Here is a 14,662-nt window from a genome sequence, read left to right as displayed (position 1 = left end):
TGACCAAAAAAACTACGAAAAAAAACTCTACCAATGCCCATCTGAACTCTGCAAACTGCATCCTCATGCTCAACAAGTACTTGTCATATCCGTGCTCTTGCTCCATGCGTTATGAGGAGGGTCAGGTGACCTCTCTGGCAGGAAACAGGTCAAAAGTAATTCCAGCTGCCAATCAAGTTAGTCCTACGCACAGGTGAGGCTGCATCACAATTGATTGTCGACCCGTTAGGTCCAGGACCTGAGCCAGTCCCTGCAATCTGCTATAATACAAAACCCACCACATGGACCAACTCGGTTTCTTTTCCCTTTGGGACGAACCCAGAGCTCCACTCCAAGTAGCGACCCATGGGAGACAGTGGAGAACCAATTACAAGGTGAGTGATGCTCTTGTGGCACAGACCAAAAGAGAATGTCACGTCTCAGATTTCAAATTTGTCAGAGTATATATATGACATCACATACAACCCTGAGATTCTTTTTAATGTGGTTGAGACAGAATTACCACTTACTGATATTGCAAAATAAACTGTGCACAACATATATATGTCGACAAATAAAGAAATCTAAACAAATTAACTGTGGTATTCAGAGAGAAAGAAAAAAAATCAATAAAGTGAAAAAAACCTGAAATTAATCCCTGATAGCATTTTGTTGTTGAAGAGTGATAGTGGAGGGGTTGTTGTTAATAATTTGTACTTTTCATTTATTCCATGTGTCGCGACTGCAAGTGAGAAAGGAACTGAGGGGATCATTTGTTTAACCCTTGCATTGTACTCAGGAGTTGCGATTATCAGCGATTTATCGGGAGTTGCGTTTATCGATGATTAACCAGTGTTTCGTTGCTTGTCTGCATGCGCAAGTGTTTCCTGTTGCGCATGCTCCCGTGTGTAAATAAAGATGATTATTTAAATAACTGTGTCGAAGACTTTTCTGAGACGCTCTGAATTTGTTCTCACCATCACATCATGTCCTATACTTGCATATCTACAATCATGAAAGGTTAAGCAACAGCAATTTCTTTGCACTTCTGCCACATTTAACAGCCACAAGCAATCACCTTCAAATTCGTATTACAGGTACTCAAGATATTCATGCCCCTCTAATTACGGCATTTCCTTTGTCCGCACTAATTTCTGAAACTCCCCACCTTTCATTCCTACTTCAAAATTGACCACTTTCACAAAGACTTTGGGGAACTGCCCCAAATGATAGCTTGCTTTTAAATCCACTGGTAAAGATCCCATAGAATACTTTGACCAAGTTACAGGAAGTTTCATTAACATCCATCTTTAATTAAAACAACACATTTCAAGAGATAGGTTTGTTACGTTTTTAGAAAATTTTCTGAAAAAAAGTTGAAAAGGGTATTTTCTAAAAATCAAATGTTTATGGACATTGATAATACTTGCTCAGAATTGAAAAAGTAATTTGCAGAAAGCATGGCGATCCACATCTCCAACAAGTCAGGCAACAAAAGTCTGCAATCCAACCAACTTTCCCAATAATCAGTGAACCAGAGAAAGCTTCAAACAGTTAAAAAGTAGACATTAACTAAAACTGCAAAGATGTTTAGTGCATATTTCTTGCAACAGCAATACCAAACTTCAAATAAAATCACTTCTAGAGCACCTTCTGCTGCAATGTAAATGTCATCTTCTACTCAACAAAAGGTGAGAAATATAGACACTCAGTATTTTGTTTTGAGTGATATGTAATTCATATATTGTTTCCAGCAACAGCTATGATCCTAACAGCAAAAAATTAACACTGGTCAGTAGCATAAGGACACATTAAAGTACAGACATGATGTACCTTTATAAATCATGAAGATGAAAATCTTCCTGTCTATACACGTCCTTGATAACGTCTATATACAGGTCTGTCCATATATGTCCTCGTCTACGTCTATATACAGTTCTATCTCCATATATGTCCATATACAAGTATATGTCTATATATGTCCTTGTCTATGTCTATTTACAGGTATATGTCTATATATGTCCTTGTCTATGTCTATATACAGGTATGTCTATATATGTCCTTGTCTATGTCTATATATATATACAGGCATATGTTTACATCTATATACAGGTCTATGTCTATATATGTCCTCGTCTATATACAGGTCTATTTCCATATATGTCTACGTCTATATACAGGTCTATGTCCTTGTCTACGTCTATATACAGGTCTATGTCCTTGTCTACGTCTATATTCAGGTCTATGTCCTCGTCTAGGTCTATATACAGGTCTATCTCTATATACGTCCTCGTCTACGTCTATATACAGGTATATGTCTATATATGTCCTCGTCTATGTCTATATACATGTATATGTCTATATATGTCCTCATCTATGTCTATATACAGGTATATGTCTATATATGTCCTCGTCTATGTCTATATACAGGCATATGTCTATATATGTCCTCGTCTATGTCTATATACAGGCATATGTCTATATATGTCCTTGTCTATGTCTATATACAGGCATATGTCTATATATGTCCTTGTCTACGTCTATATACAGGTATATGTCTATATATGTCTACGTCAATATACAGGTATATGTCTATATATGTCTACGTCAATATACAGGTATATGTCTATATATGTCCTTGTCTACGTCAATATACAGGTATATGTCTATATATGTCCTCGTCTATGTCTATATACAGGTATGTCTATATATGTCCTTGTCTATGTCTATATACAGGCATATCTACGTCTATATACAGGTCTATGTCTATATATGTCCTCGTCTATATACATATACCTGTATATAGACGTAGATGAGGACGTATATAGAGATAGACCTGTACATAGACGTAGACAAGGACATAGACCTGAATATAGACGTAGACAAGGACGTAGACCTGTATATAGACGTAGACAAGGACATAGACCTGTATATAGACGTAGACAAGGACATGTATGGACATAGACCTGTATATAGATGTAGACAAGTACATATATGGACATAGACCTGTACATAGACGTAGACAAGGACATCACCTGTATATAGATGTAGACGACGACATATATGGAAATATACCTGTATATAGACGTAGACAAGGACATATATAGACATATACCTGTATATAGACATAGACGAGGACATATATAGACATATACCTGTATATAGACATAGACAAGGATATGTATAGACATATACTTGTATATAGACATATACCTGTATATTGACTTAGACGACATATATAGACATATGCCTGTATATAGACATAGTCAAGGACATATATAGACATATACCTGTATATAGACATAGATGAGGACATATACCTGTATATAGACTTAGACGAGGACATATATAGACATATACCTGTATATAGACATAGGCGAGGATATATATAGACATATACCTGTATATGGACGTAGACGAGGACATAGACCTGAATATAGACGTAGACAAGGACGTAGACCTGTATATAGACGTAGACAAGGACATAGACCTGTATATAGACGTAGACAAGGACATAGACTTGTATATAGACGTAGACAAGGACATGTATGGACATAGACCTGTATATAGATGTAGACAAGGACATATATGGACATAGACCTGTACATAGACGTAGACAAGGACATACACGTGTATATAGACGTAGACGAGGACATATATGGAAATAGACCTGTATATAAAGACATAGACAAAGACATATATAGACATATACCTGTATATAGACATAGACAAGGACATATATAGACATATATCTGTATATAGACATATACCTGTATATTGACGTAGACGTATATAGACATATACCTGTATACAGACATAGACAAGCACATATAAAGACATATACCTGTATATAGACATATACCTGTATATTGACGTAGACATATATAGACATATACCTGTATATAGACGTAGACAAGGACATATATAGACATATACCTGTATATGGACATAGACGAGGACATTTATGGACATATACCTGTATATAGACATAGACAAGGATATGTATAGACATATACCTGTATATAGACATAGACAAGGATATGTATAGACATATACTTGTATATAGACATATACCTGTATATTTACTTAGACGACATATATAGACATATGCCTGTATATAGACATAGACAAGGACATATATAGACATATACAGGCATATGTCTATATATGTCCTTGTCTACATCTATATACAGGTATATGTCTATATACGTCCTTGCCTATATACAGGTATATGTCTATATATGTCCTTTTGTCCTTGTGTTGCTTACACAATATACAAAAATTCATTCTGCCTAACTGCACTTGGTTCTTGGCAGCAAATCATATTTGGATTATAATTTAATGATCTGAGAATTACAAGTAATTTCTACACAAGGACACAATGCCCATATACATTTGTGAACTAATCCAAATAATGGCAACAATTTAGTGAAATTCCAAATATCATTAAACAAGTGTTTATAATTTATTTTACTACTTGCCCAACATCCAACGCATGAACATAATTTTCCTTCAAAGACCAAATCCATCATCATGATTTTCTGCCATAAAAATGATCTTTTCTGACCTTTATAATTTACTTACAGTTGAGCTCCAGACTATGTAATTGGGCCATCACTAAGAAAGGCTATTCCTATCTCCCGAAGATGCCCAATTCTAATTCTTCCTCTGCAGAAACACTTCATGTTTCAATTAAATGAACATTTGACTATGTTGAGTTCAATGTTGTCCCACCTTCTCAAAATACATGGTCACCCAAAAGGTGATATGTGAGGGCGAGACTAAGAATGTTACCTCCACGGACTTTAGCAAAACTTTCACCGTTCCTCGCTGTTGGTCAGTCTAGAAGATTCAAGTCACAAAGGACCCATGGTAATTTGATAAGCTCAATCCAAAATTTCTAGGTTACAGAAGACATAGGATAGTAGAGGAGCAGCATTTTTCATACTGGTAATGGTGTTCTGAAGGACCAATGATAGAACCTTTTGTTTGTAATATATATCAAGGATCTGGGTGAAAACATAGGTAGTCAGATTTGTACATTTATAGATAACAAGTTGTGGAGAGCAAGGAAGCTAGTCAAAGAATGCAGCATGATATAAATCAGATGGAAATTTGGCAAATAGCAGGTGAAGTTTCATTCAGACAATTATAACGTGATGTATTTTGGGAGGTCAAATGTAAAAATATACAGTAAGTCAGGGCTCTGAGGAACACAGGTATCCGGAGGTGCTAACTCACAGCTCCCTTAAAGTAGGTAAAGGAAGCTTAAAGCATGTGAGCCATAATCAATCAAAGCATTGAGAATAAAATTTGGAAATATACTACATTTGCATCAAACTTGGCTGTCACGTTTGTTGTGCAAAACAGCTCTGGCCACTGTCCAATGGGAAGGTGGAAGCTTTGAGGATGTCGACTGGATTAGAGTGGACAAATTTGGATGTTTTTACTGTAGTCAAATACCAAGGGGGTGACTTGATGGCATACATCAACCAGATAACAAGGGTGGAAATGTCAAATACTTTAAGAAATTAAGGTGGGGGGGGGGGGGGGAGATGGTGGAGGGGAGGTTGGAGAGTTTAAAATGAGATATGCAAGGTGCTTTTATTTAATAACAGTGGGAGATGGCAGGAACAAACTGTTGGGGAGATGGAAGAGGGATGAGGACCATGTGCAGGCCTGTACTGTCCCATGCCCTCTTTCTTGTCAAGTCACATTTTGGTGCTTAGTGAGCTATATCAACTCTCAATAAGCAACACATTGTACATGTTCTTCCTTAATTTTTGCCCTATTTCTCATCTCTTCCAATCTCCAACATATTCATCTCTCTTTAACAATGTCCTCTTGATCTTTATTTCCAGACATATATTGTGGTCCAGTTGTCCCTTCCCAAACCTTGTTTTGTTGGTTATGTTTGACAGTTAGATTAACTTCCCCAATTTGGAGCAGAGCAATTAATGTCAGTGATCTGAAATGGGTTATTTTACCACAACATCAAATTCAAACAATGGAGTGAGTCAGCAGATTTTCACGACATCCCGAGATTATAAAATCAAAATTTAAATCTAAACAAATAGAATTGAAGCTGCTGGCCACAAAATGTTTACCTCATCTCTGGGAACAAAGGAAGCCAATTGCTTGATCTTCAGTGGCTGGTTGTTGTTGCATTTCTTACAGAAGAGAATTTGTCCATTTGGCCACTGCTGAATTTTGGAGGTTTGTGAAGGAGTTGCCCAGCTGGTTACCATGTGGTTCAAATGCTCCATATATTGAGCAGGGATTGGCTTGTTGTAATCACCATTCTGAAAGAAAACAACATTGATTTGCACTAACATACTGGACAGATTCTAATTAATGGGGATTAAATATCAACGAATTTGGATGAATCATTTACCGGCTCAAACCAGTTACACAAGGCACTAATTGGCTGAGGGCAGTGTTACATACAAAACATGAAGAGTGATTTTGGAACAATTAACAATGTCACTGCCTTTAATTACATCTTTAAAATCTGAGCACACTTTCCCGGGCGTCTTGTCCATGTGGAATAATCAGTGTTGCTGCTATCATCTTTGTCACTCCCCGAATTCGTTTTATTTTATTTTCCTGTTCCCTTTGAAGCAAGTGGTTTAATAGATAACAAAAACTGTAAACAGATTTCATTGGCTGAAAGAACAAAATCCAGAGCTTCAAAGGCTCCCAATGAATTTGCATCCATCACAATTTTTACCTTAAGATCTCACTCCTGCCCTCCCTTCTGAAAATTGTAAACCCTCCAATTCTTCCCAGATTTGAAGGTCACTTCCAAAATGTGGTTTCTTTTTCAACATATGCTGCTTGGTTCTTCTCAGGACTTTGTGCTTTTGCTTCAGATTTTCAGTATCATTTGTTTGCCAAGCTAATAAGATTTAAAATCAATTTTGCTCAAGACCAGCCTTACGATATAAATGCCTTTTGGATAAGTCTGCACAGAGACCCAATGCATTTTCTCAGATGGATTTGTGAAAGTGACAGAGGAGCAAAATGTTATTCCTATTCTTAATCCTTACAAAAGAAAACACAAACCAAGAAATAAAGTGCTTTTTGACCAAACTGGTCCTCCAATTAGCTGCCATGCTTTCTGCAGTCTAATAGCGACAACACTTCAACCCTGCTTCAACGAGTTTCCGAAATTTCAGCTCTAGGATGCCTAAAGGTCATAGTAAACTAAATGAAACAAGAATGAACTAATATACCAAGTCCTTTGCTCATCGAAGATACACTTATCTCAAGAAGCAAGTTGCTCCCAAGCCTATGAACGTCTGACTTTAAAGGCAGGGAACTAACTTTTTCAACCATTTTGAGATGAGAAAGACATCGTAACATTCAGAATGACCCCATAGTTCATATAATGTAACACACTTAAATGATTTCAAGTCAATTATTATATTGATGTCAAGATCAGCATTTACTACCCATGACTAGTCATCCATAAACTGGTTCAATGCCTGTGATGAAAGTACCACAGTGATGCTGCAGGAAAACTGAGGATTTGAGTCCAGAGATGATAAAATGATGAGATAAATCCAAGTCCAGACAGTGAGAAACTTGGACTTGTGCGACTTGCTCTCTTGCCTCAAGCCTGCAAAGGTCCAAAGGTCTTGAGGTACTGCCAAAGAAGACGTGCCAAGTTATTGATGTTCATTTTGTAGTTGGTGCACCCTGAAATCAGTGCAGTCAGCAGTATCTTAAGGTTTTGGACAAGGTGCCAATAAATTGCTTTGCCCTAGATTGATGCAAGCTTGTTGCCTGTGGGAGCAGCACTCAACCGGTGCAACTCAGGGTTCCATTGTTCGTGCCTTGCAGGGTGGTACAAATGTTTAACAGGATCATATGTCAAAGATCATCCACGTCTCTGGCTTATTTTAGTGATCAATTTACCAGTCCATCATCTACATAGAATGTGCTAATGTGGACTAAATGATGGGAATGATATTATTAGGTCACTGCCCGACACTATTCTCTATTCACTGGTGAACCTCAATTTTAATATACCCAGCAATTTAAAAATCACATTTGTTGATTTCAAGAGTTTCTTAAAGTTAGCCCATCTCTTCAATTTCCCCTGATTTGAACCATCTTTTAGGGATTTACTTTTTCCATTCAAGAGACCAACCGTAGCTCAGACAGTAAAACCCCGAGACAAAATTGATGGCAAAGGATCCCACATTGAATGGAAAAGTTTCTAATCCTCTGATCAACGAATCAGACAATAAAATAGGCAAGACCACCCACAACTCGAAACATTGAATATGCAAGGTTTTGCTGTCAAAAAGAAACCTCGGTGATAAGAGGGAAAAAAATTGTTTCCAAGTCATACAATGTTCAACAATGACAGTGAAAATCAGATAGGAATCTAACCTCTTGAAAGCCATTGTACTGCTCACAGTTTGGACAATCCCAGCAGTTCCTGTTCCCGTATGGAACAGTTGTGTCCTGGCTGCAGAACCAGCAGTTCACCTTCACATGAGTCGGCTTCTTCCTGCAAAAGGCACATTCAAATTGATTATTTAGTGGCATATAATTAATCATCTAAATCCAAGAATGATGAAATTGTTCTTCCAGAATGGTTGTAACAATAATAAAAACAGGCATTGGTGTATATTTCCGCGTCCTTTTATTCAATGACACTATTCTCCATTTTCGTGACTGAAAAGACCAAGGACATGCTTGCTTTGTGATCAATTAGCTCCATATATCGAAACATTACCTTTAATAACTTGAAGGAACAAAATATAATTTATTTAAACCAGTATAAATGACAATAGACACCGACATTCATCGCGAGTGATCCGACAACTCATCAATGCAATTACAAGATGGTTGTGTTAACAACCAGAGTAGAGCACTGGACGAGAGCCCATTCATGCCGACAACAATATTTTCAATCCTTAATCACTCTAGGGTGCTGGTGACACCTTCAACTCCTGAAGTTCCTCGGATAATACATCCACAATTCCATAACTGTAATTCAATGACTAGTTTGAGTTCTCTTTGCTCATTTCTCTGCTTTCATTGTCTCTCTGATGCTTTTCAATTTTTTTTTTGCAGTAAACATTTTATGACATGGCAACTGGCTAACAGCAAGGCTCGCATTTATGCATATTATTTTTGTTTAATAAGAATCATCACTTTGCAGGTTTCCAGAGCACGAAATGTTTTGCAAAAGGAACAACTGAGTCAGTCTCCACTGCCTGCATCTAAAGACCAAAGGTCTGAAATGACAATCTAAATCCCAACACTAAACAGAGAAGGCAAAGCCAACTGGGGAGACTGCTGTAAATAACGGAGATGAATTTTATTTGGCACATGCAACTATTGCTGCAGAAATTGTCCTGCATTTGTGAGAAGACTGACAATTTCAGTTGTTTGCTGCCATTCTCCGTAGGCCCTTTCGTGCCAAGCCTCCTCCTAGAGGCTGGCTATAAGCATAGAGGGAAAAATATAAACTCAACTTTCATGGAGCAGCCCTAAAAGGAGGCTCTCGCGTCACATTCACGTCAAGTGGCACCTCGTAGCACCCTCTGTAGCTGATGGAGGCGGGACTACTGGTGTCTTAGCGCCACCCGCCGAGTCAACGTCATTCACATGCACCGAACCGTCACCGTTTTAAAAATCCCACTCCTGAGTCACCACAACATCATCAGCCTGTCCCTAGACAGCCACTTCCCCGAGAGGGATTGCAGTCAGCACCTTGCAGCCAGCCACAGTGTATTCATGGAGGTTTGTCTCCCGACGCAAGGGCGGAGAATCTCCGCTTTTACACTCGGGCTTTGTGACTGTATGAAAGGGCTTGGTGACTCAATAGATTAATTGGTAACTGACTGGATATTTAAATTAAATGCTACTGTATTTAAGAAAACACCTCACTCCTGTTGCAAAAAAAATGTAGGGCTTTGTAACATTAATACAAAACTCAAGATTTCAATTATAATGGAATGAGATTACCCTAATATTTATAAAATTATGAACTTTTCCTGACAAGTCCCATGGTCAAATACACAAAAGTGTTGGAGAAACTCAGCAGATCAGGCAGCGTCGTCCATAGGAAGCAAAGCTATCTGCAAGTCTGCCGATGACACAGTTGTTGGCAGAATCACAAATAGCAAAGAAGAAGCATACAGGAGGGGGATAGATCAGCTTGTTGAATGATGTAACAATTCCAAGGAGATGATTGTGGACTTCAGGAGGAAGTCAAGGGAACATGACCCAGTCCTCATTGAGAGCTCAGTAGTGGAGGTGGTCAAAAACTTCAAATTCCTGGGTGTCAACATCTCCAAGGATTTGTTCTGAAGCCTCCATGTAAATACAATCACAAAGAAGGCTCACTAGCAGCTGTACTTTGAGGTGGCTGAGGAGATTCATTATGTCATCAAAGACTCTGGAAACTTCAACCGAGGAGAGCATTCTGGCTGGTTGCATCACTGTCTGGTATGGATATGCCAACTATCAGCCTACGACATCACAGGCACCAGACTTCACTCCATCGAGGACGTCGACATGAGGCGGTGTCTAAAGAAAGCAGCATCTATCCTCAAGGACCGCCACCACCCAGGCCATGCCACTTCACTCTGCTACCATTGGGAAAAAGGTACAGGAGCCTCAAGACGAGCACTCAACGGCACAAGGACAGCTTCTTCCCTGCTGCCATCAGACTTCTGAATAATCAATGAACCAAAGCAACTGCCTTACTTTTTATGCACTGTTATTTTTTTTAATCTTAATTGTTGTGAAATGGTTATTATATGTATGTTTCCACTATGATTGCTGCAAAACACTGAATTGCATGACTTGTTCATGACAGTAAATACTAATTCATACAGTAGAACGAATCTTTCAGGCCGAAGCCCTTCATCAAGATATGAGCAGAAAGCAGGCAGGTGCCTGAATAAAAAGGTGGGGAGAGGTGGAAAGAAGGGGCAAGGGGAGGAGCATGGACCAACATGCAAGAGGTCAAAGGTGGACATGCTCTTCAGCCGAGCTCATCTCTGCTGACCAAGTTTATTCTCATCCATGTCTTCTCAGGACTTAATTAAATTTCAGGAATTCCTTCCTGAAACAGTCGTCTTTAAGGCTCTAGTTAAAATTTACCAAGTTTCTGATCACTTGGAATACTAAAAGCTTCCCAAGTAGCTGTTGTTCTTTCTGAAATATTGAGGCTTCTTGCATATTGAAGGCATAACACATTCACATGAACGATTTCCACCAGTTGTCAATTGCTCATAATGCACAGAGGAGATTTCAAACAGTTGGTCATCCAGGAAGACGCACAGCACAATGATGCTTTGCAATCTTTCCAGAGCCTCTGGTCTGGGAGAAGAACAGTCCAGTCACTGTACTGTCAGCTGCTGTCATAAATAAATCACTGCTTCAGGAGTGAAAAGACCCAAGTGCCACAACTGATATGCAACCACTGGCTATAAAATGCAGCCACTAAAAATGAGGGTTAAAAAAAATGCAGCCATAGCTTGATACAATCTGGTCTTAAGTAACACTGAAACATCCAAGCTAATAACAGGATGGTTGACGATCCGATAAACACAAACTCCAGAACACGGAGTCTACACATTATGAGATATCATCAGGGAGCCCACTTGGTCTGCTGGTAAATATTTTGACTTTATTGGTCATTAAAAAGCACTTCAAGTAGAGGGAAATGAAATCCTACTCATCTAACTCCACAGTGCAAGCATCTTCTTCATCAATTTAGTTCCCAGCTCCTTTCCCCACAGTCTTCAACATTTTGGCTGAGATCAACAAAAGGTGAGAATTCCGATAATCAAAGCGAAAGTAATCTTAGGAATTGTGCCTGAATTTGTTTCCAACATGAATACAAGTTACTAAGTGGTTGAATAAAATGAACCAATGCAATATAAACCAGCTTAAAGCATTTCAGAGAATGGTTCATGAATAAAATCTGGTGCCATGCCAGATAAGGATATACAAGGGCAAATAAGCAAAACCTTGGTCGAAATTGTTTTCACAAGGCTTATAAAAAAATGAAAGCAGGCAACAAAAGTCCAGAAATAAAGACTCAAAGAAATCACATGCACCATCGCCAATATTGCATAGACAACTAGATACCTTTAAACAGAGAAAAGAGGTGTAGGCTTGAAGGGCAAAATAGCCTACTCCTACACCACCATTCATTTTGATCATGGCTCCTCATCTATTCTCTCCCCAGTACATGCCTTCTCCCCATACCCCCTGATCCCCTTAACCACAAGGGCCAAATCCAACTCCCCCTTAAATATCAAGAAAGAACTGGCTTCATCCACTTCCTGTGGCAAAGAATTCCACAGATTCACCACTCTGCGAGAATATTTTTTTCTCATCTTAGTCCTAAAAGACTTCCCCCACATCCTTAAACTGTGCCCCCTGGTTCTGGTCTTCCCCAACAACAGGAAAAACCTTCCTGTATCTAGCCTGTCCAAGCCCTTAAAAATTTTATTCATTTCTGTAAGATTCTCCTGCCCCCTCCCACCCCCACAATCTTCAAAATTCCAGTGAGTATAAGCCGAGTTGATCCAGCCTTTCTTCATATTCAAGTCCTGCCATCCCTGGTATCAATCTAGTGAACCTTTGCACTCTCTCAATGGCAAGGATGTCGTTCCTCATATAAGGAAACCAAAACTGTACACAATACTCCAGGTGTGGTCTCATTCGGGCCCTGCACAACTGCAGTAGAATCTCTCTGCTCCTGTACTCGAATCCTCTTGCTATGAAATGCCAACATACTATTCATTTTCCTCACTGCCTGCTGTACCTGCATGCGCTCTTTCAATGACTGGTGCACAGGACACCCAGGTCTTGTTGCATCTCTCTTTTTCCTAATCAGACATCATTTAGGTAACAATCCTTTCCTGTTCTTGCCTCCAAAGTGGATAACCTCACATTTATCCATATTATATTGCATCTGTCCAACATGCCCAAAATAGGCCAGTTTTAGGAAAGTGGTCAACAACCTCAATTTTCAAAATCCAGTTTGTACAGGTACACACTCCTTTATCCAGAACCCTCGGGGGACAGTATGTTCTGAATTTTGGATTTTTCCAGATTTCGGAAAGCCCATCCAAATTGTGGTGCCATATTCACCCCCACCCCTTCCCTCGCCTGCCGGTCTCTCGGCCACCTGACTCGCGCTGCCAGTCTCCACCCCTTGCCTGCCTGACTCGTGCTCCCAGTCTCTCCCTGCTGGTCTCTCACCCACCCGACTCGCGCTGCCGCCTCTCTCCCCACTTTCTGGATTTTGGAGCTTTCAGGATGTCTGGATAAGGGATCGTGTACCTGTATTTATTAGGTTTTTTTTCTGTCTCCAATTTAATAAATATTTAGGTAGATTTAACATAAAATGTCAATGTATTAACATTTTAATCAACTGGTGTTATTTCACAATAGAATTAAAATCACAATCAGGTTTTTAAATTTTATTTGCAGCAACCATAGAAGCCGATTCCAGGCATTTAAACCTGTACCACCCATTTACACCCAAATTAACTTTCAACCCCATAACTTTTGCAGTATGGGAGGAAACTGAAGCCAGAAAAAAACAATGCAGACATGGGGAGAATGTACAAACTCCTTTACGACAGCACCTTATTCAAATCTGGCTCAAATGCACTGCAATATCATTTATGTGAGCTTATTGGTTTATATTACAACTGTATTAACATCTTCAACCATTTTCCACTCATCAAAATGCTTTTCCACACATTGATGCACAACATAAATTCAATTTATTTCCAAGTCAAAAGGTACAGCAAGTCTGCAGCTTCATTTCATTAACCCAGATGCTTCATTGAAAAAAGCTCTTTACCACAAAGGATAACAAATCAATACGCAACAACAGTCAAAATATTTAATTAAATCAGCAAATCCTAAAAACTAAAAACCTCATGACATGGGTATAGTTGTCATCTGCTGAAGGCTTAAGACTCATCGACAGCTGTGTATCACAGCAGCAGCTTGACAAATGACAAGAACAGAGACTGAATTAAATAAAACGATGGATCTAAGGGTACAGATTCAAAATTCTGTCTGACAAACTATGAAACTTATTGAATGATGATTTATGGTCAAAAAAAATCAAAAGCATAAACAGTTAACAATTCCCATTGCCCTCTGAGACATAATCCAATCTAGTTCTGTAATTCTCATCCATTTCAATTTCACAAATAAATCTCAGAATTCTACAGACACCATGTTTGAAGTGAAACAAAATGCTGGAGAAGCTCAGCAGGTCCAACAGTGTCCTTTGTGTAGCAACAGCAAAGGTTTCGGGCTTGCGCCTTTACCAGCTCCTTTCATGTTTCTGACAGCGACAAGAAGAAATTTCTTCACTCAGATTCTGACCATTTCAAATTCTCTCCACCAGAGGCTGTGAATGCTCAGGAGTTTACTCATTCAATAAAAAGGTTGAATTTTTGATACTTGGAAAAGTAAGGGTCAAGTAAATTCAACCACAAAGTTGTGCAGAGGTCAGAAATTAAAGGAGTGTGCAGTGGTTGTATTGTGGGATGCAGCCATTATAGTGCAAGAGGTCCTCAAAATGGTACACCAGTCCTTGGCAGAACAATACAATCAGTCCTCTCCTGCTCACAAGCGGTCAGTGAAATTTTTAACCTTTAAATGTTTTCCCAATATT

The 14,662-nt window shown here is 38.9% G+C and overlaps 1 protein-coding gene across 10 annotated transcripts in view; it reads right to left on the bottom strand.

The window, feature by feature from the left end:
* Positions 1-14,662, bottom strand: part of tmem201 (transmembrane protein 201) — a 117,779-nt gene that overhangs the window by 98,712 nt on the left and 4,405 nt on the right. For all 10 annotated transcript variants that reach the window (XR_011351662.1, XR_011351663.1, XR_011351664.1 and 7 more), the window contains exons 2-3: positions 8,380-8,500; positions 6,087-6,281 (exon numbers count right to left, since the gene is read on the bottom strand). Coding sequence is in view for 6 of the 10 variants with exons in the window: in XM_069918415.1 (XP_069774516.1) it covers positions 6,087-6,281; positions 8,380-8,500 (316 nt within the window). In the remaining 4 variants the exon portion in view is untranslated. The remainder of the gene's footprint in view (positions 1-6,086; positions 6,282-8,379; positions 8,501-14,662) is intronic.

This window comes from Narcine bancroftii, chromosome 2 (genome assembly GCF_036971445.1).
Source record: "Narcine bancroftii isolate sNarBan1 chromosome 2, sNarBan1.hap1, whole genome shotgun sequence".
NCBI lineage: Eukaryota > Metazoa > Chordata > Chondrichthyes > Torpediniformes > Narcinidae > Narcine > Narcine bancroftii.
This window is presented reverse-complemented; position numbering and strand designations above follow the sequence as displayed.